The sequence below is a fragment of the Rhinolophus hipposideros genome, assembly GCF_964194185.1.
Source record: "Rhinolophus hipposideros genome assembly, chromosome: X".
NCBI classification, from domain to species: Eukaryota; Metazoa; Chordata; class Mammalia; order Chiroptera; family Rhinolophidae; genus Rhinolophus; species Rhinolophus hipposideros.
The window spans coordinates 61,203,971-61,229,562 of NC_138046.1; the positions used below are offsets into that span (position 1 = coordinate 61,203,971).

The window sequence follows — 25,592 nt, forward strand, 5'->3', positions numbered from 1 at the left end:
CCACTATTTTTCATAGAAGTTGTGGGCGCTCCTTTTCCCAGCACTAGTACTCTGGGCCTGGTGTGGGGAGCTCCTTAGTGGGGAAACTCTGTGGCCAAGATCTCCTGATTTTCAACAGCCACAGGTGGGTATGGGACCAGCCTGTTTCGCGTCTCCGTCCCTCCTACCAATCTCAATGTGGCTTCTTTATATCCTTAGTTATAAAGCTTCTGTTCAGCTAGACTTCAAATGGCTTTCCAGGTTGATTGTTCTATAATTTCATTATAATTTTGATGTGTTCACGGGATGAGGAAAGCACAGCGTTTATCTACTCCTCCATCTTGGAATCACTGCCTCACCTCTTAAGACGACATTTTTATAAACTTATTATTTGCAGAAAGTTCCTAAGTCGACAGAGATAATAGTATTTTATCTTTGCACAATACTGTATTTATGCTGTCCTTGAATATTTCTGAGGCCTCTGCTAGGAAAAAAACAAAATATAAAAACAAATAACACCAAAACAACTACACTACAGAAACCATAGTAACATTTTTTGTTTTTTTTTTTTTTGTTTCCTATTTCAGCCCAGTAAGGAGAAAATAATGAATGGAAAGGAATAAGAAGGAAAGAAATGTGCTATCAGAGACATTTAACAGATGTTATTTTAATGTGTCTGACATAGCTCCGAATGTGTTACACCTTTATGAGTGTATTGTGATAATGGTGGCAGAAAGATGCAGGCTCCAGGCACTGCTAAGTAATGATACAATTTTGAGTTTTACTTGACACTTCCCTTAAAATATTTTCACAAAGTCTGTGCTCTTTCATTCCAGCCTAAAGAGTACTCACATAAAAAGCACTAGCAGTGGCATAGGGAATCAAAATTACCCCTCCCCCCCCATTCTTTTCCATCTAGATGTCCTCTCTTTTGTTTGGCCAAGACTGGATAAAAGGCAGAGTAAGCTGGCATTCGTTATCAATCCGTGTAGTCTTCCAACAGTAATGACAGTGATGGCCAAAGTCAAGGAGCAATGACTGGAAAGGGTTGGTGGCGCTTGAACTTCTGTATTTGATTGTATAAGCCAGGAGCCCATATTGGGGCAACATAGCTAGAGAAGAGTAATCATTCATTCTATCTTGGTAGGATTTGGCTTATTGCTACTCTTCTGAATTAAATGGACCTAAAGGGGGCACTTCAAAAACTTAGAAAAGCTGCTGTTATAGATGTCTTGAAGACTGCTTCTAATATATGAGAGGCTGTTGGTGTGATTGGAGAAAAAGAGATTTGTGGAAGAAACGAGGTTCTTATAAACTAAAAAAATACAGATTAGGAAATCATTGACTGGTGGCTTGAGCTTTATCGGCATTTCAAAGGTAAAACTGAAAAATAAAGGATTACTTTACAAAATTTATTTTTTTGGAGGCCATGCTCGTAAGTTTGTGAAACACTCTTTGAAGTAAAGTCAGACACTAGGATAGTCGCTAAATTATCATTTCAAGGCCTAGAGACCTAGGCAGCAAATGCATTTTTAGTTATCTGTTTAATTCACATCTTTCCGACATGCTCAGCAGTGTGTGTTGGGGGTGGGTGGGTGAACATAAATCCCACACGCTGGGATTGGATAATAAAACACTCTAAGGGGATTTGTTTCCTGATTCCACATTACATTCACCTTATACCCAGAAGGATGAGGACTCATTCACTTTTAACTTTTCTCTTTCCCTACCACAACCTCATCACAGATGGTTTTCATACAAATGTGTGATCTTTATTTGATTTACCTCAATTATTGTTTCTACCTGTCATTTCCTAGTGTACTTTGCAGAATCTCCAACTATCTTAATGCCATAGCAGTTAGTTGTATATCCGTACAGAATCAAAGCCTCACCAATCAGAAAGCTGGGAATGAAGTGGGTGTATGTCTATGAAGTCATTACAGTGATTTGGGGCCAGACCAGGTGGTAAGGTAGTGGCCATAATGACAGAAGATCCACACTATTGACACTTTGCATGGAAGCAGGAAGTTATGGCGAGAAGCAATAATGCCTTAGGAAGCGTATAACAAAAAGGAAAAGAACAAGAAATAAAGCTGAACTCATAGAAATAGCCTCTAATTTGCTTTTTGTTATATTGAAAGGCTTTTGTGTGCCATCAGACATTTCTACTAGGAGAAATGATAAATAAAAGGTATGAATAATTTTCATTTATATGTATACTTTCTACCCCCAAATATGGAAATCAGCCCATTTGAGAATAAGCATGCCTAACTGCCACATCAGTGAATTCAGAACCAATTGGACTGTCAACCTACTTTGAAAGAGTCTATTTGTTTCAAAGTCATGTTATTTGCCCTTGTAATAAGAAAAATAAGCAAAGTAGTTTAGCAGAAATTTGTGAGATATGCAGGCTTTAAGAATTTGATAAGCTCAAGAGATAAAAAAAGTACTCAACTTTTTGTTTTTACATGGCAGGAGGGTATATCCTTTTTTTAAAAAAACAACAACATCAGAATCAATAACTAATTTATTTGACAAACAATGATTGAACACCTTGTATGTGTTATACGGCGATGGGCTAGATTTGTTAAAAATGAGATGCAAGCAGGATATATTTTAATCTAGGAGAAAAAGGAGACACCATGACGGAGTAGTAGGTGAGATTTTAGGGCAAGTGTAGCCTTTAAGCATCTCTCATATCCTACTATGTAGGCGATTACCTACAGAAAGACGACCGCTACCCCACAAGGTAGAAAACAGAGGCCTAGAAATGTATTTCCAGTTTTCCTCCTTCATTTTTGAATAATAAAGACAATAAAAACATAATTTCAATTGAGAAGTTGATAGGTCTGAATAAAAGCTTTTGCATGCTTTTAACAATTCCTGCAGTGCCTGGCCTTTCAGTATTCTTAAGATAAAGCCCATTAATGGCTATGTCCTTAGTATACCCGCCCAGGAAGCATTAGCTTTTGCTTCGCTTTTTTTTTTAAAGATACTTTATTTTTTAGAGCAGTGTTAGGGTTCATGGAAAAATTGAGTGGAAAGTACAGAGAGTTCCCATCTACCCCTGCCCCCACCCATGCACAGCGTCCCCTACTATGGACATCCTATATCAGAGTAGTACATTTGTTACAATTGATGAACTTACATTGACACACCACTATCACCCAAAGTCAGTAGTTTACATTAGAGTTCATTCTTGGTGTTGTACATTCTATTGGTTTAGACAAGTGTGTAATGACATGTATTCACCATTGTAGTTTCATACAGAATAGTTTCACTGCCCTAAAAATCCTCCATGCTCCTACTCAAACCTCCCTCCCCTTAACCCCAAGCAACCACTGATCTTTTTACTTTCTCCATAGTTTTGCATTTTTCAGAATGTCATACAGTTGGAATCATACAGTATATAGCTTTTTCAGATTAACTTTTCACTTAGTCATATGCATTTAGGTTCCTCCAGTCTCTTCATAGATTGGTAGCCGATTTCTTCTTTGCACTAAAGAATGTTCCATTCTCTGGATATATTACAGTTTATTTATCCATTCACCCGAAGGACATCCTGGTTGCTTCCAAATTTTGTCAGTTACGTATAAAGCTTCTATAAACATCCTTATGCAGGTTTTTGTGTGCACATATTTCAACTAATTTGGGTAAATAGCAAGGAGCATGATGGCTATACTACATGGTAAGAATGTTTAACTTTGTAAAGAACTATCAAACTGTCGTCCAAAGTACTGTACCATATTGCATTTCCATCTGCAAGAGTTCCTGTTGCTCTACTTCCTCACCAGCATTTGGTGCTGTCAGTGTTCTGGATTTTGGTCCTTCTAACTACTACAGATGTGTAGTAGTAGTCCATCCATCGTTGTTTTAATTCACAGTTCCCTAATTCCATGTGATGTAGAATATATTTTCATATGCTTATTTGCCATTTCTATATCTTCTTTGGTGAGGTGTCTGTTCAGATTTTTCGCCCATTTTATTAATTGAGTTGTTTGTTTTCTTACTGTTGAGTTTTAAAGAGTTCTTTGTATATTCTGAGTGACAGTCCTTTATCAGATATGTGTTTTGCAAATACTTTCTCCCAGTCTCTGGCTTGTCTTCTTAATCTCTTGGCAGTGTTTTTTTTTTTTCTCATTAAACAATGATTTTATTGAGTACATAGACAAATTTATGCAACCAAGGCAGAGGCCGTGGATGACTCGTATTTCCAATTGGGGGGGAGGACTCCTTTGGTCTTGTAATATCGAGCCAACCGGTGAATACGACTCTCGATCAGAATCAGACGGAATTTAGCATCCTTAGTCTTTCTGTTCCTCTCAAGATGCTTTCGAACGGCAACAGCTTTCTTAATTAAATGGTAGAGATCCTCAGGAAGGTCAGGAACAAGTCCTTTGGATTTAAGAATTCTCAGGATTTTATTGCCTGTCACAAAACGTACTTGTGTAACACCCTGCGAGTCTCTCAGGATCACACCGATTGGTGAGGGAGTCAGTCCCTTCTTAGCCAGTTTGTAGATCTGCTCCTTCACATCGTCAGATGTCAACTTCAGCCAGGTGGGGACACTGCGGCGGTAGGGCAGAGCCGACTGGGACAGGCCCTTCCCGGGAGCATGCATGCGACCCATGATGGCGGTGGCCAAGCAGCAAAAAACACAGCAGGCAGTGTTATTTTTTTGTTTTGTATTTTTGTTTTTCGGTGTTTTATTTTTGCAGATCAGAAGTTGTTAATTTTAGTATCAATCATTTCTTTTTACGGATCATGTCTTTGCTGTGAGTAAAATGTCATTGCCAAAACCAAAGGTCACCTAGATTTTCTCCTAAGTTATTTTGTAGAAGTTTTATAGTTTTTCATTTTACACTTATGTCTATGATCCATTTTGAGGTAATTTTTGTGAATGGTGTAAGGACTATCTAGATACATTTTTTCCCCCTGTGGATGTCCAGTTGTTTCAGCGCCATTTGTTGAAAAGACTGTATTTTCTCCATCATTTACCTTTATTCCTTTGTCAAAGATCAGTTGACTAAATTTGTGTGGGTCTAATTCTGGGCTCTCTGTTCTGTTCCACTAATCTATTTGTCTATTCTTTCAACAATACCACACTGTCTTGGTTAATGTGGCTTTATAGTAAATCTTGAAGTCAGGTAGTGTCAGTCCTCTTTGTTCTCTCAATGAATATCGTGTTGGCTATTCTGGGGCTTATGCCTCTACATATAAATGTTAGAATCAGTTTGTCGATATCCACAAAATAACTTGCTGGGGTTTGCTTTACTTTTGAAACATTCAATTATGAAACTTGAGCCTGAGAAATGGAATGGGCAGTAGAGTTAGAGCCAAGTAATTCTACTCAGCATACCTAATTGTACTTACTCTGAATAGGCAGACTCCCACCATTCTTTTTCCTGTATAAAACAAGAAACATGCTTTACTAGCAAATGATGATACCCACCAGAATTACTAAAATTAAAAAAAAAACACAAAAAACAAAGAAACAATTTTCAAAATTGAGTGTTGGCTAGGATGTGGAACAACTGGAATTCTCATGCACTGCTGGTGGGAGTGCACACTGGTATAACCAATTTGGAAAATTGCTTCCGTCTTAAATAAAGCTGAATATATGCTGAACTGGTGACCCAGAAATTTCACACCCAATAGATGCATGCATATATTCACCAGAAGCATGTACAAGAAATTTCACATCAGTATTATATCAGCGCCAGAAAATAAATGTTTATTAACAGGAGATTGGATACATAAACTAAGGTATATTCAGACAATTCAATGCTTCACAGCTATGAGAATGAGCAAACAGCTACCACAGGCAGCAGCATGGATGAATCTTACAAACATAATGTTGAGTTAAAGCTGTCAGACACAAAAGACCACATACTCTTTGATCACAGTTATATAAAGTTCAAAAATGCAAACCTAACCTATGATAATAAACAGTGCCTAGGTTTGGAGGGAAGGGGGATAATGAGTGGGAAGAAGAATGAGGGAGACTTCCTGAGTTTGAATGATGTTCTATTTCTTGGGTTGGGTGATGGTTACACGGGTCTTTTCATTCTGTGAAAATTCATTGAGCTGTATGCCTGTGATTTGTGTACTTTTAAAGAAAAGCATGTTTTCGTATTGCAGTACAAACATTTATTAAAGAAACATAAGCAATTCAGTCAGACCTACTGAGATCTATAAAAGCTATCAGAGTATCTGTGACAGCAAGTCTACATTTTTTCAAACTCTCACTTATTGGGAATCATAAACCACACAATGGGTTAATCTCATGAGCTATGTTATAGATGAGGTGGGATTGGAACTTTGGTGTGTCTGACTTCAGAGCCCATGCTCATAATCACTATCTGGTACTACCTTCTGCTATGATTAGATATTCTCTTCCTTACCTACATGGCCTAAACATCTTGGGTTCTGTATGTATATTTTCTATTCTAGTTTACTTAATGACACTAACGGACAGTGAAATACTAAGTATATCCTTAATTGTGTTTCATGATACCAAAATAAAAGTTGAAAAACATTTGTTTGCGCTAAGCAAGGCCAAGTAACTATTGTATGTATTATTATTTCTGTATGTTGTAGTGACAAAGCTTAGGTATATACATCTACAGAGGGTACAAAAAAAAAAAAAACCCGTATACACATTTTAAGAAAGGATAAAACTGTATTAATTGTAATACGCAATATGTATATCAATAACAAAAGATGAGTACAAGACACATTTGACTTCTGCAATTATAAGAGATGCTCAAAGCATCCAGACACTTCTGATTATGGCGAACGACTGCTTGAGCAATGTTGACCAAAGTGTCCACTTGTATACATTTTTCTGGCACTCCCAGTATACGAATATATTGTGTATCATTATATCTTTGGAGTAATTGTTCACTTGTTTCAAAACACTTACTATTTTGCTCAGCATTTGACCACAGCTTAACACTTTGCAGATCATCTCACTGAACTGTCTGTCTTGGACATTTCAGAGGGTTTTTTTTTTTTCTCCCTCAAAATGTATTAATTCAGAATCTTTCAGGGTATGCAAACAGTTTAATGTTTTCCAATGTGCATTGACTTGTATGCAGAGATATTAAATTGTCTCTTTCAATCACGTTATAAAAATGGCGGCTTGAGGTGAGCCTCTTGAAATCTCCCCTGGAATTTACAATATATTGAATAACTATAACTCCACAAAGAACTCCCTGTGCAGCAGACAGGCAATACTAAGAGATGTGCTAATGAAATCATCTAAAGGTGGACAAATTGGGCGAGAAGGGGAGGAGGGAAGCGGGAGATGCCAAGACGTGGGCAGTGTGGGCGCAGGACACAGACAGGAGCTCTGAGCCCCTGTATTCTGGAGATACCGCAGTCATGGGAGAGGGAAGACCTCTGACTGCTAGGGCTAAGCTTATGTCCCACAGTCCTGCCTGAGAAATCAGCATATAGCCTGGCTGAATCCAACGCTTACGGCAGAGACCTTGGAGCAAAGACTGAGGGAATAAGGGTGAAAACGGTGTGGTAAGCCCTCACTGCCAAGCAGAGGACAGAAGTCATAGGCTCGGAGCCTAGCCGACCCCTCCCACCTTACCAGAGTTCACCCCACCCCCACCTGCCTAGTGCTAGAAGCAGAACAGATCAGAACTAGTAGCAGTGTCAGATCAAAGGACAGAATATTGGCAGTTCTGAGAACTGCAGGGCATAGCCACGAACTCAGAGCCCGACTAGTTCTGGCGAAGGGGAGGGAGCCCTGGGTGCTGGATGGGCAGTGCTGGTGGTCGACGCCATTGCTCACAGCCACCTCTCACAACCCACCCCAACCCTGCCCCCACCTATGTGGTTCGGATCCTTGCGGCGTAAAAAGCTGCTGAAACACAGGGGATGGAATCTGGTGCAGGAAGAGCTTTGGGACATCAGAAGCTTTCCATACCCACCAACGGAGGCAGTGCCCTGTGACCCAGGCAACTTGCTCACAGAGGAGAAGCCCACCTACCAGGGAATCCCCCCATTGTGTGAGAAGCTGGAATCATGCAGAGAAAATATAACACTACAGCATGAGAGAGAATTAAAGGCTGCAGTTGGAAATAAAACAAAGCATTCTACCAACATCTAATGGAAAGCAAGGGTAAGACCTCTTCCTATCAACCTGTTGCAGAACCCACTCCTGTAGACGCCTAGGAAGAGAAATAATAATTCAATAATTGCCATGAATAACCAAGGTAACAAGAAGGCTCAGAAAGAAAATGAAAAGTTACCACAAAATGAACTTAAAGACATGAAAATATGTGACTTAAATGACAGAGAATTCAAGATTGCAATTCTTAAAAAAAACTCAGCAAGATGCAAGAAAACAGAGACAGGCAGTTTAATGAACTCAGAAACACAATCAAAGAACAAAATGAACAGCTTACCAAAGAGATTGAAATTTTAAAAAAGAACTAAATAGAATTTCTGGAGATTAAGAACTCAGTAAAAGAAGTGAAGACTGAAATAGTCAGCTTAAGTAGTAGAGTTGACCAGATGGAGGAAAGAATCAGTGACATTGAAGATAGAAATCTGGAAATGACATGGATGGAAGAAGAGAAAGACTTGAGACTTAAAAGAAATGAAAGAACTCTACAAGAACTTTCTGACTCCATCAGAAAGAGCAACTTAAGAATAATGGGCATGCCTGCAGGAGATGAATGGGAGAAGGGAACAGAGAGTATATTCAAACAAATATTTGATGAGAGCTTCCCAAACTTGGGGAAAGAACTGAATCCTCGGATACAGGAAGCAAATAGAACACCGAATTACCTCAACCCCAACAGACCTTCTCCAAGGCACATTGTATTGAAGCTGTCAAAAATTAGCGACAAAGAAAGAATCCTCAAGGCAGCCAACGAAAAGAGGACGGTAACCTACAAAGGAAAGCCTATTAGATTATCATCAGATTTTTCAGCAGAAACTCTGCAAGGCAGGAAGGAGTGGAATCAAATACTCCACTATTGAAAGAGAGAAATTATGAGTCAAGAATAATATATCCAGCAAAGGTATCCTTTAGATACGGAGGAAGACTAAAGACCTTTCCAGACATACCAAAGCTGAGTGAATTTTCTAACACATGACCTGTATTACAAGAAATACTGAAGGAGTCTACTTGACCAGCATAAATAGGGATAATTTGTGACAACAAAAACATAAAAGGGTGGAGAGTAAAGGCCTGAACCAAAATATGGGAATGGAGAAAGTAAGCATGCTGAAGAAAAGGGAATATTCTAAAATGAAACTTTCTTTTACATAAACTTAATAGTAACCACTCAATAAACAAAAAAAGAAAACAAACAAACAAAAAAACCCAGAGCTAAAATATATAATGTAATAAAAGAAGAAACAGAGGGAAAAATTATAGAATATCACCACACAGAAATAATAGACAACAACAAAAAGGCAAAGAAACAATGCAGGCACAGTCTTACCAAAAAAACCAAAGATAGAATGATAGGAAATTCACACATATCGATAATCACACTAAATGTCAATGTACTGAACTCACCAAAAACAATGCACAGAGTAGCAGATTGGATCACAAAACTAAACCCAACAATATGTTGCCTCCAGGAGACACATCTCAGCTATAAGGCAAACATAGACTCAAACTGAAAGGGTGGAAATTGACACTCCAAGCAAATGGTATCCAGAGAAAATCAGGTGTATCCATTCTGATATCAGATGAAACAGACTTCAGGATAACAAAGAAAACAAGAGACAAAGATGAACATTTCATAATGATAAAGGGCACTATACATCAAAAAGACATAACAGTCATCAGTATTTATGACCCCAATCAGCGAGCACTGAAATAAGCCAAGGAAGTACTAAGAGAACTAAAGGGAGAAATTGACCAAACACAATTATAGTTGGGGACCTAAATACATTGTTGACAGCTATGGATCGATCATCGAAACAGAAAATAAATAACGAAATAGCAGCCCTAAATGACACATTAGATGAAATGGACATAAGTGACATTTATAGAGTACTTCATCCTAAAACATCAGACTATACATTCTTTTCTAGTGTACGTGGAACATTATCAAGGATAGACCATATATTGTGACATAAAACTAGCCTCAGCAAATATAAGAAAATTGAAAGCATACCAAGCATATTCTCTGATCACAAGGCTTTGAAATTAGATATCAATTGCAAAAAGAAAGCACAAAAAACCACAAATATGTAGAGATTAAACAACATACTTTTAAAGCATGACCGGGTCAAAGAAGAAATAAGAGGAGAGTTCAAAAGATACATAGAAATAAATGACAATGAAAATACATTCTACCAAAATTTTTGCGATGAAGCGAATGCAGTGTTAAGAGGGAAATATATATCATTACAGGCCTATCTGAAAAAACAAGAAATAACCCAGATAAATAACCTCATGTTACACCTTAAGGAACTAGAAAAAGAAGAACAAATGAAACTCAAGGTCAGCAGAAGAAAGGAAATAATGAAAATCAGAGCAGAACTAAATGAAATAGAGAACAAAAAGACAATGGAAAAATTAATATGACAAAGAGCTGGATCTTTGAAAAGATTAATGAAATTGACAAACCCTTGGCTAGACTCACTAAGATGAAAAGAGAGAAGACATTAATAAACAAAATCAGAAGTGAAAGAGGGGGAAGTTGCTACGGATGCCACGAAATACGAAGGATCATCCAAGAATACTAGGAAGGACTATATGCCACCAAATTCAATAACCTAGAAGAAACGGACAAGTTCTTAGAAACATATAGCCTTCCTTGGCTGAACCATGAAGAATTGGAAAATCTGAATAGACGGATCACCAGTAAGGAAATTGAATCAGTCATCAGAAATCTTCCCAAAAGCAAAAGTCTGGGACCAGATGGCTTTGCTAGTGAATTCTACCAAACCTTCGAAGAGGATCTAATACCTGTCCTACTCAAACTTCCAAAAAATTGCAGAAGAGACAATATATTCTAACTCATTTTATGAGGCCAACATTACCCTGATACCAAAACCTGGTAAGGACAACACAAAAAAAGAAAACTAAAGACCCAGAAATAAAACCACATAAATATGGACAGATAATTTTTGACAAAGAAGCAAAAAACATACAATGGAGAAAAGACAGCCTTTTCAATAAATGGTGCTGGCAGAATTGTAAAGCCACGTTCAAAAGAATGGAACTGGACTGCTATCTGTCACCGTGTACCAAAATTAATTCAAAATGGATCAAAGACTTAAGCAAAAGACCTGACACAATAAACTGCATAGAGGAAAACATAGGTACTAAACTTATGCACCTTGGGTTCAAAGAGCATTTTATGCATTTGACTCCAAAGGCAAGGCACGTAAAAGCTAAAATAAATTAATGGGACTATGTCAAACTTAAAAGCTTCTGCACAGCAAAAGAAACCATCGACAAAGTGAAGAGGCAATCAACTGAATGGGAGAAGATTTTTGTAAACAGTGACTCCAATAAGGGGCTGATATCCAAAGTATACAAGAAACTCTTGCAACTCAACAACAAAAAACAAACAACCCAATTCAAAAATGGGCAGAGGACCTGAAGAGACATTTCCCCAAAGAGGACACATAAATGGCTAATAGACATATGAAAAAATGCTCAACATCACTAATCATCAGAGAAATGCAAATAAAAACCACAATGAGATATCACCTCACCCCAGTCAGAATGGCTATCATCAACAAGACAAATAGTAACAAGTGTTGGAGAGGCTGTGGAGAAAAAGGAACCCTCATCCACTGTTGGTGGGAATGCAGATTGGTGCAGCTGCTATGGAATGCAGTGTGAAGGTTCCTCAAAAAATTAAGAACAGAATTATCGTATGACCCAGAAGTCCCTCTCCTGGGTATCTACTCAAAAAACCTGAAAACATTTATCCATAAAGACATATGTGCTCCAATATTCGTTGGAGCTTTATTTACAGTGGCCAAGACATGGAAACAACCAAAGTGTCCTTCGATAGATGATTGGATAAAGAAGTTGTGGTACATATACAAAATGGAATACAATTCGGCGGTAAGAAAAGACGAAATAGTACCATTTGTGACAACATGGATGGATCTTGAAATTGTAATGGTAAGTGAAATAAGTCAGACTGAAAAAGTAGAGAACCATATGATTTCACTAATATGTGGTATATAAAATTGAAAACAACAAAAGAACAAGACAAACAAATAAAGGAACAAAAACTCATAGACACAGACAATAGTTTAGGGGTTACCAGAGGGTAAGGGGAGAGGGAGTCTCTAGAAGAGGGTAAACGGGGTCTAATATATAGTGACGGAAAGAGAACTGACTCCGGGTGGTGAACACACAATGTGAGATATAGATAATGTATTACAGAACTGTACACCTGAAATCTATGTAACTTTACTAACAATTGTCACCCCAATAAACTTGAATTAAAAAAAAGAAAATTGTATCTGTCACTGTTAATCTGTTGCCCAATGATAGCATTTGCTTAGATCCCCAGGAGTCTTTTATAATTCCCCCCTCATCTTGACTAGCTCTAATATCCATCCTTCTTCTGGTTCTTAATAAATTGATAAAACTGGAATCCCACTGGCCATATGTAGGACTGTAGCACTCCCCTATTAACCTTTATACACACAAAAATTTGGACATTCATTCTTACCACTAGTCTTCTACCTCTTAAATACTTCATAATCCATAGTTAAAGTAGTACACGTTCACCCTTTAGTTACTGAATTTAATATGTAAGCACCAAAGGACGTGAGAATAGTATTGTTTTCATAGATGCAAACACTTTTTTTTCTAGAGGTTAGCCATTTAGTTTATCTATTGAATATCATAGATGATAATTCTCTAACTTTTCCCCATTAAATATAGTTCATCCAGTATTCCAGCTATGCTCAGGTATTTGTTATTGTTGCTTTAACTGACTAAATGTATCTGACATATTCATCATGGAAGACATGCATTCATAAAACTCTTTACAATATAAATGTTCAATTCATTTTTTCATGTAGCAATAGTTTAAAAAACTGCACCAGAATTTAAGGTATACACCTTTGTTTGTGATATAACATACCAATGTTCTTCACTTAATTTTTCAGAAACTATGCTACAGAGTTCCTAAACGTACAAGAACAAATAAAGCATTATTTCCTAAAGAAATGTTTATAGAAAATTAATCAATTAATATGACACGGGCGTTAAATTTTTGGTGTCCTTATCATTGTAATAGAGCTAGCCCAGAAGACCATTTAGTGAGTATTACCGACCTTATGGAGAACAGTGGAGCCTCATTCCATTCAGGTAGATGCAGCAAACTAGCAAATCTTTCTTTATTATAGTGTCTAGGTACTAATTACAGAGGAGCTACCAAAGTTTAAACTTGTTCAAAGTTAGAAACTGATACACCCACCTGTTCTTTCAGCCACCTTTCAGTGCCTATTTCAAACCTTGGTAGCTTCAGCTCATATTCTAGCTTTTACTTTTTTTCATTTGTAAGACACTTGGGAAAGGTGTAATAGGATAGAAAATCATTAGAATTCAATGGTATTTCTGCACTGCCTGTAGGTTTAAGATTTTGACTTGTTTCTCTCATAGGCACTTGGTTTTAAATCCAAGTGAATATTTTTAATCAGTTTTGGAAAATAAATATCTCATCACAACCTGTTAAGCTTTATTTGCAAAAATGTAATGACAAGTTTAAGGTTGGAGGAAGAGACTTACAATACCCAGATTTTCATGAAAATTAATCTGACCTATTGCTAAACCGAAATTCCAAGTCTGAGATTTGAAACAAACTTTCTATGGCATTATAGCTAATCTTCAATGAATATTACCTAAATAGCTTCTTTTTTCACTATACCGGATACAAAATACTCGCATTTCCAAATCCCTGAAAAACTATTTGTGCTAACATTGAATAAACAAAAATCCTTTTAAAAGAATAGGTCATTGCTATAATCAAGTCAATTGCAGTATTCCTTTCCCAAAGCTATTTTGCATATTGGGTCATACAACACTTTTAGTCCTAGCAACTGTCTATTTTGGGAGCTCACCTACAATCTGGTGACATTATGGAAAAAGTATGAAATTAGAACTGTGATATGAATAAAAAAAAGGCAAACATCTAGAGTTTAAAAGATTATGTTAGTACTTAGCTACTTTTCACGTATAAAGGTGCTATTCAACCACTAATTAATCCGCTTAAAACCCCTGTGAGTATGGCTGGACTAGGAGAAAATCAGAGTTTCGAGGAGAGGAAAGTGAAAAGCTTTTGGCGGAGTTATGTTCCTCCATAGATCTTGCCTAGCAGGATCTCCTAAATAGACGTCAATTAAATTCCTCTTATCTGAACAGTAAGGCTGTTCAATAGGTTAAGAAATTCAGTGTTGTCTGAAACCCTTAGGGATGACCCAAACATTGTTCCACAGTAAGCCAGAATCTTAGAACATAGAAATCAAGGAAGCCCAGAACTATCCTGGATCTTTGTACATCTTCAGGATCAGTGATGGACTGATGTAAGCCCATTGGTTCTGACTAAAACTGGACATATTGCTAAGAAAATAACCAGTTGACTCACCATGTCGAATTCCTTGCAGGTCAATAATTCATTTCTGACTATGGCAGTTTTAATCAAACTTTTGGGGTTAAGGAATGCATGTGGATGTACCTGGCTGCCACTGGCAGGGGCTGAGGCATAAACAAGAGAGAAGGCCAAATAGAAGAGAAGAGTGGTTGTATAGAATATTACCAACAAATTCTTAAAATGTCAGCCATAATTTCTACCAATTGTCCAGAGGGCAGGAAGATAAATGCGTTAGCTGTTGAAGCAATGGAATGAGTAAGGGTAAATTCAAGGAACAGGTTATGCTGGAAAGTGCAGGAAGATTACCACATGTGACACCCAATTTGTTGGGAAACCATTTAAGAAACCAGGATATTGATGTAAATAGAATCTACGACCTATATAAAATACAACCCAAGAAATATGTCACATCCAAGTAGGGCATTGTGGCAGGGAACATCAGTACAACTGCACACACACACAGCAATTACACATACATGCATACATACACTCCTAACCCCACATTCCTGTTCTATATTTTTCTATTACATTATCACTTTCTAACATACGTCACAATTGACTTATTATGTACTTTCTCTTCCCCTATAGAATGGAAACTACTAAGGTAGAAAGTTTTGTCTGTTTTGTTTATTGATGTGTGCCTAGTTATACCACAGGGTCTGGAACATAACAGGCTCTCAATAAATATTTGCTGACTGAATGAATGAGGTGAGTGGAGTTTAAGAAACGAGCATGGGGTATTCTACAGTGGATGAGTAAAGGGTACAAAGCACACTGAGCTCATTGCAGTGGATTGACTACTGCTTCTATAGCCATGTACAAAGTATCTTAAAATACCAGTTCTCTATGGTTGCTGCTTATTAGACAAATGGAACAGAGACCAATATAGTTGAAGTGAGAAAGGGGGAGAGCAATAGGAGAGGGGTTCAAAGAGAATGCTGAAGGGTGAGGAGGTGATATATTCTGTAAGGTCCTGTGTATTGTAAGGATTTTGGTTTTGACTGAAAGTGAGGTGGGATGTCCTTGGAAAGCTTTGAGGAGAGCAGTGGCTTGATCTGACATATTTTAACAGAATCTCTTGGGATGTTATATGAAGAATAAACCTAGGAGTAAAAAGGCCAAGGGAGGAAGATCAGTTAAGAGACGACTACAATAATTTAAAACATAGATGATGGTCACCTGGGTGGTAGTGGTGGAGGTTTTGAGAACTGGTCAGGTTGAGGATATATTTTTATGGTATAGCCAATGGGATTTCTTAATGGATTGGATATGGCATGTGAGAGAAGAAGAACCAGTCAAGGATGACTCCAGTGTGTTTGAGCAAATGGAAGGATGGGCCTATCATTTACTGAGATGGAAAGGACTTGGTAGGTTGGAAGATTGGGGATGTTAAAAAATACATTGGCGATTTCAATATAATATGTTTCCTTCATGGGGCTAGGTGATGGGGAGGTGGTGACTAGTCATTGCACTGTTGATTGTTTAGCTAAGTAAACAAAGCTGTAGGTAGGGATTTTGGTGTTTTGTTTTGTTTGTTACTTCTGAAATTGAATATGATGCAGTATAAAGAATCTTCAGAATATCTATCAAGGAAGGAACAGATTTTATTACAGTAGATTAATGAACACATTAAAATAAGTTCATTTCGTGTTTTATATGATAATTCACCAAGAGAAAGTACACATGTTGGCTGTTTATCTGTCCTCTTAAATTGATACCAGTAAACTACAAAGATATACAGAGGGTGCCAAAAAAATGTATACACATTTTAAGAAAGGATAAAACTGTATTAAAATTGTAATACTCAATATATACCAATAAGAAAAGATGAATACAAGTCACGTTTGACTTCTGAAATTATAAGAGTTGCTCAAAGTGGTGACCATCAGTGTCATTTTAATGCAGTTTTTTTCCTTTCTTAAAATGTGTATACATTTTTTTGGCACCCTCTTTCTGTATATATATGCACAAGGTGCAAACCACTAGCAAAAACAAGATTAGGGTGCCAATCAGCTACATCATAAAAAAAGGTTACACACACACACACACACACACACACACACACACACCCCTAAGAAGTTACACTGCTTCCTGAATGCTAAATCCTAAGGAGTATATTACTGGCTTCACTCCTGTGAAATATCTGTATAACCTCAGTATGGCTAATATTAGGACTTTTGTTAGGCAAAGAACATTTGGAGATACACCCATATCTTTTGATCCAGAATTCCAATTCTGCTAATTCCTCTTGCATACTACTAAGAATGTACACAAGGATTTACATCCCAGAGTGTTTCTTATGGTTTTGTTATAACATCAAAAATTGAGGACCATTTAAATATCCAAATGTAGAGTATTTAAATAAACTATGTACATTCATATAATGGAATGCTATGCAGTCAGTTCAAAGAATGTTGTTGAAGTGTATTTATTAGTGCAGAAAAAGCTGCCTGACATATTGAGTCAAAAAAGCAAGTTAACAAACAATATTACATATGATCCCACTTGAAGGGTAATGGGTTAATCTAGTTATGAATGGAAAACTTCTGGGTATACCACAAAATTTTAACTGGTTGCCACTGATGGGATTGTGGGCAATTTTATGGTTATTTCTGTTTTCTGTAATAAACCTGTAATACTTGTATAATAAAAACGTTCAAATGCATGGAACAACAAAGATCACAATAAAGTATTTCATGATTTAGAAAGATATATAAGTCTTGTTTTTTCTAGAGACACACCCTTGTTCATGCATCATAGGATAAACTTTTAACAGCATGTTATTACCGGCACTCCCTGGCTTACAATATTTCTAATTGAGAGTAGTATAAGTAACGATTTGCCAAATTAAGTATTTAAAACACTCACAAAGAACCCTTCAAATGTGAGAAATATGGCTAAATACCCACATGTCCATAAGATAATTTTCAGGGTTTTATCAATTCAGCAATAATTTAAACAGATAATTAGTATGGATTCTCATAAAACCTTGTGTGCTTTTTAGTTAGCTATACAACAGAGGGACTAGGGAGAAAATTCTCAATAGAAACAGGAAAACAGAGAGCCAGTATCTTTGATTTTCGCATTAAAGATCCACGTTTTTCTCCATATGGCAAGGCAAATAATGTATATAGGGCCAATTCTAGATTGTGCAGGGTCATGAGGGACAGAAACAACGTGGATAATTAAAATCCACTCATAATCCAGAAATCTAATTTCACCTAATAGTTACAACCACCTCCTGGACAGAACCATTCAGTAGGGCTGCTAATGAGAAGCATAATTGAGTAGTTTGAGTTCATCTGCTCTCAGTTATCCTTTGCAGGTGCTAATGAACAGTGAAATGGTCAAAAGGCTGTCAGCCAGAGGAAGCGGGAAGAGAAAAAGCATGACATGCACAACCCAGAAACTGGATAATCAGCCTCAAAATGGTTGAGTTGACTGTAGTGAGGATCAGCTATTAAATATCTGCTTAACTAAATTCCATGAGGATATATGTCATAAAACCAGACCTTCATGTGAAAGGTTTTCATGTATGCGTAGTCTATCTTGGTTTCCATGAATTATGGTATAGTCTTAGAAATTCTCTATACTGAGGTGATTTTCATTGGTGGCAGTGATAGGATCTTTTTTGTCAGAGCACAGCTAATCAACTGCAGGCTCCTTTGCTAAATATGGCCAACAGGCTGCTTATGAGTCAGGACTCTGGCAGACAGCCGTGCTTTTAGACCAATGGGAATGTTATTGACTCACTCCCACGCCTTTCTGGGAGAGAATATAAACATTGCCAGTATCCAAATCATTTTTTTTATTATTGCTTCAAATTCATGTTTTAGTAAACAACATTTTGAAAGTATTGTTATGGTGAACATTTTCTGGTTTATGTTAAGCATTTGGTTTTGAAGAATTGTTGAAAATAAATGTTTTTAGAGTGCAATTATTTTCAAGTATTACGCAATAAACTCTAATATTTGTAACTAAAACTGTATCTACATTTGATGAATAATTAAGCTCTTGAATGGCTATGAAAGTAATTTTTCTTTATAACACAGTACTTTAGGACAAATTACTTGATACACTCACTAATATTTAGAGCTTCAACTATATCTACATGTGATTATTAATGTAGCCCTCTATGGTGGTAGTGAAAGTGATTTCCATTTGTGGCAGTAGTTTAAAACAAAGTACACAGTCAACTATCTGATATCTATAAATAAAACTATCTGTACATGGATATTATGTTTTCTATAGCAATTTTGAGAGTAATCTCCATTTATAGCAGTTGTTTTGAGTAAATGAGATTTTTAATCAGTTTAATATCAACTGTTATTTCTTTATCTTGTCCCATGATAGTGTGTCCTTTTGCCCATATTCTGAGCATAGGGGTACATGAACGACTTTTACATAACATAAGTCGTTTAAGTTACTTGAATATCCCGGACTACTTCCTAACTTTTGCTTAAAACTAAAGAAATACTTTTCAATTTAATTACAGGTAACATTCACCAAATTCTACCTAACTGAAAAATACAAGTCTCTAAATTTCTGTTTTAGTGACAATTTGGGTAATCTCTAGCCCAATTTACCTTCATGAAATACAATAGCATGAGTAGATGAATTGTAAAATTTATTTATATTGGTCACTTGCTATGTGCCTGATGTGATAGCAAGTGCTTTATATGTATTGTCTCATGAAATACTTGCAAAAACCCCTGGGGGAGATGGTGCTATTCTATCGTGTTTCCACAAAAATAAGACCTAGCCAGACCATCAGCTCTAATGTGTGTTTTGGAGCAAAAATTAATATAAGACTGGGTATTATATTACATTGCATTATATAAGACCTGATCTTATATTATAGTAAAATAAGACCAGGTATTATATTATATTATATTATATTATATTATATTATATTATATTATATTATACCCAGTCTTATAGTAAAATAAGACCGGGTCTTATATTAATTTTTGCTCCAAAAGATGCATTAGAGCTGATTGTCCTCCTGGGTCTTATTTTCAGGGAAACACGGTAACTCTAATTTATTACAGATTAAAAGCTAAGATTAAGTAATTTGTCAAAATTTACCTAGAGTTCGTAAGCGGTAGGGCTCAGATTTAAACCCAAGTAATTGATCTCTGGAGTCCAGCTTTGTAATTCCTCATACTATATAGCTTCACTTAGGTTTCTGTTACCAAAAGTAGATAGGCTGAGTATGACTACATTTTAGGTACTCCAGGATCATCTTCCAATTTTTATCTCTGTTCATTTGGCAAGTATCTATTGCATTCAACTAGGCCCACGGATATACTATTTAGTACTTAAATTTTGAATTACTATCTATGTGTTCATCAACTTAATTGCTCCCTCAATTAATCATTCCTGTCTGTTATTTTTTTCACCTTCCCTATTTGATGCCTTCAGTTCCCCCATGGACATAGATTTCTATTACACAAAGAAACAATAAGGAACTAATTATAATACGTTGCATTTGCAAAGCACTTTCACATGCCCGCTCTCATTTTGTTGTCACAAGTTTATTTGTTATTTTTTAATTATAAAAGCTGCTCAAGTGTAGCAGGAGTCCTAGAGTGAGAGGCTAAGTTGTGAAAGTACCCACTGTGGATTCAAACATGTCCAGGCATATTAGTTGCCAAGAAGGGCAGACCCATCATGGGTTTATTTATGTGAAGGCTTAAGGACTCTGATATGAGTTATAAAAACTGGATAACTTGAAATTGATATCGATCCCAAGCACTAAGACCCCTCCATGAGTTTTGAGAGAATAAGAGCCCTCCTTTGAACAAGAATTCAGTTTAATAGATGGGAAAGAACCAAATTTGAGGGTAGTTATTGTTGATGTAATCTGGTTTGATCGGAAAAAAGAAATGGTGTGCGTTAGAGGGGAAGGGGTAGTTGAGTAGAACACAAGTGGATCTGTGCTGTGATGTAGGCTCAGGGTTGAGGGGTGGTGCTGGCTCTGATAACTGGTCAAATAAAAGAGCTCTAGTGGGGCGGCTGGTTAGCTCAGTTGGCTGGAGCGCGGTGCTCTTAACAACAAGGTTGCTGGCTCGATCCCCACATGGGCCACCGTGAGCTGCGCCCTCCACAACTAGATTGAAACAAATACTTGACTTGGAGCTGATGGGTCCTGGAAAAACACACTTGAAATAAATAAAGGTTAAAAAAAAAGAGCTCTAGCATTAGAGTCATCATAAGAATTTGAAAGCACAAGGCAGTGCTATTTGTGGCTTAGTAATACACTAATGTACAAGTAAGGTCAGAAATGACTGTTAGAATGGAATGGAAAAGCAACTAAGGCTACAGCATCGTGGCTGACATCCAGAAAAATGACAGAAGCAGTAGTTTCCACCAGGGCAGTGGCCTGGAGCAGCAGAGGCAGAAATAACAAATGCCATAAGGAGAAGTAAAAACATCACTAGCCATTCATAAACTATGTGAGTCACTCCTCGATTCTGCTCCACCCCCTTGAATTGGAAGGGAGAATGGATTACAGAGACACAACTCTTAGAGGCTGAGAGATTGATATTGGATTTTACTATTGGACCCTCTTCATTACAGAGTCTAAAGAAGCTAAGGTTACATACACATTATAGATATTTACAATTATTTTTCTATCATTACGAAAACCAACAATCTAGACAAATTCTCATTCAATTGATTACATCCCAATTTTATGTAATCTCTTAAATCATCACCTTTTCCCTCATTATTGATTTTCTTCTCTTTTTTCTCATAGTTTTATTACTTCCTTCTTTATTTTACACAATTATTGAGTGCCTATACATGTCAAGTACTCTAGTAGGCCAGGTGGGGAATACAAAGATAGGTAAGACACAGGCACTTTCTGCCTAGTGAAGGAGCCAGACATACCTACAATATATAAAATAGCATCCAAAAGATGGAGAAGTTCTGGAATAGTACTGAGGAATGGCTGAACCTGAAATCTCGCGTGTTCTCAGTCCCAAGTTGGTGGAGGGGCCAGTTTTGTATTCCAGTCTAGTGGTATAATCAGTAGTAGTACTGCCTGGACTGGAGAGCAGGAGAGACATGATTACTTCAGTTTTCAAATCTCTTCCATACTTATAAACTTTAGAATTTTTGCTGTCTCAGATAATCTTTATGCTGAAGATCATAGATCCAAGGAGACTCTTTTAAGCTTTGACTGGGTATGGCAGAAGTATAGATCTAGGCTATGGCCTGCAAAGCATGAAGCTGTGGGAGCAAAGCTGGTATGGAGAATAAGATAATTCATATAGAGACCTTAGTAAAAGGAGCAGGGAACAGAAGTTTTAAAAAAAAGCCAGAATTAAGCAATGTGACTGCAATTAGAAGGCTGTCAAAATGGAGGAAGCATGCTGAGATTCAGGATAAGAAAAGAGTTCCAGGAAATATTACCTTTATGTGCTAGAATATAGACACCAACCTTTTGTGAGGCTGTAGGAAAGGAATTACTAAAGCACCGAGCCTGATCAAATTTAATCTATGTTGCTATTATTTCCTTCAATTTGGCCAACTGATTTTAAGTCTTTTATTTTGGCTCATTTAAATAACAAGAAGTGGCATGTCTACTTCTTACAGACTTCTTTTAGAATGGGGTTGTTTTACTGACCTGATCCTCCCAACTTCAGGGAGACAAGATCAGGGAAGATGAAAATTCTGATATTGAATACTAGAGGGAATGGTCCACCCAACCACATGCTGTTTGTCAGAGATACTCCTAAAACTCAGCCACCTAGAAATACCAAAAATAAACAGACGAGTGAATATATGTATGACAATCACATCCAAAAGGAAAATTGCTCTCAATATTGGTGTCAGATAAAATGCAATTAAAGAAAATCTTTAGTTGGACAAAATAAATTTATGTTCATTAAAAAAACTCAAAATGAAGGTGTTTTAGTCATGAATTTCACACACTAAGAAATTGATATCAAAATTAATTAAGCATATGATGATGATGTTAAAAATAAAAAGAGAAATGGACAGAAACAGAATCACAAAAGCTTAACACACCATCATTAGCTTCTAACAATTAGATTAAAAATATGGAAATATGCATACAAGAATTTCATTGTATTATAATATGTAATATCAAAAAATTGGAAACCTAAATGTCCATCAAGGGACTATTGGCTGAGTATATTATGCTAATCCATACAATGGACCATCATAAAGTCCTTTAAAAATATGGTATTATTCTATGTAATGGTATAGAAGGATGATCTCGTTATGTTATTAAGTGAAAAGAAATCGGAGTAATATGTTTAGGATAGTGCTATTTTTGAAAAAAGACAAAACTTCATTTTATACACACACACACACACACACACTATATATATATATATATATATATATATATATATATATATATCTCCAAAAATGTATACATATTTTAAGAAAGGAAAACTGTATTAAAACTGTAATACTCAATATATACCTATAACAAAAGAAGAATACAAGTCACGTTTGACTTCTGCAATTACAAGGATGCTCAAAGTGGTGACCATCAGCGCTCAGACATTTCTGATTACGGTGAGCTACTGCCTGAACAATGCTGACCAAAGTGTCCACTTGTATACATTTTTTTGGCACCCCTGGTATATATTCTCTGTAAACGCATAGAGAAATGACTGTCAAAAAAGACATAACCCCAGAAAGAGGAAAGAAGAACCTGTTACTTTGTTACTCTCTAAATATTTAAATAGTTTGCATTTTACATGCGTGTGCTTGTGATTTATTTTTGTATACTAAGAAAATAATTTTAAAAAATTATAGAGAACTTGAGAAGAGCAGTAATCACAGACAAAACACAAACAACTATCCAAGAATTTCTCCCAGGACATTTTCTGGGCCTTGGCAGGTTTAAAAGCCAATTCCTGTACAGTGTAGTCTATTCAAGATCATCAAAAATGATTAAAATCGTCTGGATTGGACTTCAGTTTGTGTTTTGCTTTTTTTTTGCATATGTGTTGTGGCTATCCAACATCTGAACCTCCATTTTATGTTTGAGGAATTCCCCAGAGTAGTGGGAAAAGGCAGGACTGACTTGCTTTGTACTACAGAAACTGAAAAGGTCAGATACTCACTAATCTCTACCTCCAAACCCTAAGTTTTACCGTGTTTCCCCCCAAATAAGGCCTAACTGGAAAATAAGCCCTAGCATGATTTTTCAGTATGACATCCTCTGAACATAAGCCCTAAGTGTCTTTTGGAGCAAAAATCAATATAAGACTTGGTCTTATTTTCGGGGAAACACGGTAAACACACAACTTAAGCTAAACCTATCCGAGGCTCTTACCAGTGACTAGGAATCTAAACCAAAGAAGCAGGAACAGGAAAGACTTCTGACAGTGGCTTGTGGCTGCAATCTCCTCTATCCCAGAAGTGTGTTCACCAAACTGTTGGCAATGGCATGATGTCAACTGAAGAGCTGACCCCTTCCTGCGGTTCCTGTCCTCATACTGATCCTAGGCCCTCAACCTTCCTGGGAATTCTGTGAAATAGCCAGCATTCTTCCAATAAGCTCCATGCTTGTTTATATTTACCAGTGTCAATTTCTGCCGTTTTAAATTGAAACCCCTAACTGTACATCTACTCAATATGTTTTATAGTCAGCATAATTCTGGTCCCAAAATGTGAGCATGATATTTCAAATTCAAAATGTAGATGAACAATAACTACAAAATGTTAGTAGATCAGATTTGGCATTACATGGAAATAACAATCTATCATAACCGTACAGAGCTTATTTCAATACTACAGAAGTAGGTTTTATTTTAAAGACAAGGTATTTATACGTAACATCAATAGATTAAAACAAATTAGTATCTCCATATGTGCCTTAGGTAAAATTTAATATCCACTCCTTTAATTCAAGGATAACTAATAATTAAGTACCTACTATGTACTAGATAGATACTAACCCAGGTACTGTTACATAGAAAAACAAGATATAATCACCTACTTCATGGCCTATTGGTCTAATCAAAAGAAAGGTGAATGAACATAATTAAAATATAATGTTAAATGCTTTGGTAGTGGTTTGCACATATTCGTGACTCTTAGCATAGTCAAAAATTTCAAGAAATACTTTTTTGTTTTTTGCCAGATCCGGCCTCCGCTTTGTTTGTCCAAATACTAGCACAGGAGGACATCAGCCCCATGCAGACAGCAACCCAGGGGTCACACCAGTCCCTCCGTCCCACATCAGAGGACAGAAACCTCTACTCTGGAGCCTTCGTAGCGGCCTGGGAACCTCTGGGAGGCAGAGCCTGAGCTGGTGGAGGAGCTGCAGTTGCAGGTGCGGCTGGGACCTTGGTTTGAGCCTTGACTTTGGACTTTGGCTGGCAGAGCCTGAGACCCTTGACGATGTGGGCTCGAGCACGTTTCCCAAACTTGGGGTGACAAGTTGACTGAGCTTGCGGCTGCCGCCCTTTGGGATCTTGGGCTTGACCTCCTTGGGTGTTAAGAGGGCCTTGATGGCCTCAGCCCCTGCACTCATGGCCTTGGTGTTGTTGACCTGTATCTTCTTCAGGCCCTTCTTGTGCTTCTTTGCAAAGCGCATGTTCCCCAGGAACATGGGGTCCACCCCCTTAAGAGATCTGTATCTTTGTGATCGGGGTTTCTTGATGCCGTTTCTGTGCCATTTTCGTGACTGGTTATGCTTGGTGTGAGTTTTGGACTTGGCCATGTCTACACTTAATCTCACAGCTCCCAAACCCCTGGGACCGGAAGAGAAAGAAGAAGAAAGTCTTCTTGAATAAGTGTTTTTTTGCTGTGTCTTGAGAGGTTGGTCTTAAAAAAGAGATGGAGCACTTTATTCCTTGACACTAGAAAGGATGAGAGAATAATAGATGAAGATGATGATATGTTATATTGGGGGGAGAGGGGATAGAAGAGCAAATTGGATTGCCTAAATTTGCCATTCTCACTTTATTTCCTGTCCATGGCCACCACCATAATCTAAGCCACTATAATCTC

The 25,592-nt window shown here is 37.1% G+C and overlaps 1 protein-coding gene and 1 pseudogene across 2 annotated transcripts; both read right to left on the bottom strand.

The window, feature by feature from the left end:
- Positions 1–4,153: 4,153 nt before the first annotated feature.
- On the bottom strand, positions 4,154–4,609 carry LOC308494804 (small ribosomal subunit protein uS15-like; the record flags this gene model as incomplete). Its single annotated transcript, XM_081042735.1, has 1 exon — positions 4,154–4,609. One exon carries the CDS (start codon positions 4,607–4,609, stop codon positions 4,154–4,156), a length of 456 nt encoding a protein of 151 aa, XP_080898861.1.
- A 20,226-nt stretch (positions 4,610–24,835) lies between these two features.
- Positions 24,836–25,302, bottom strand: LOC308494853 (large ribosomal subunit protein eL29-like; annotated as a pseudogene). The gene has a single exon. The product of its transcript is annotated as a large ribosomal subunit protein eL29-like (transcript).
- Between the last annotated feature and the right edge of the window lie 290 nt (positions 25,303–25,592).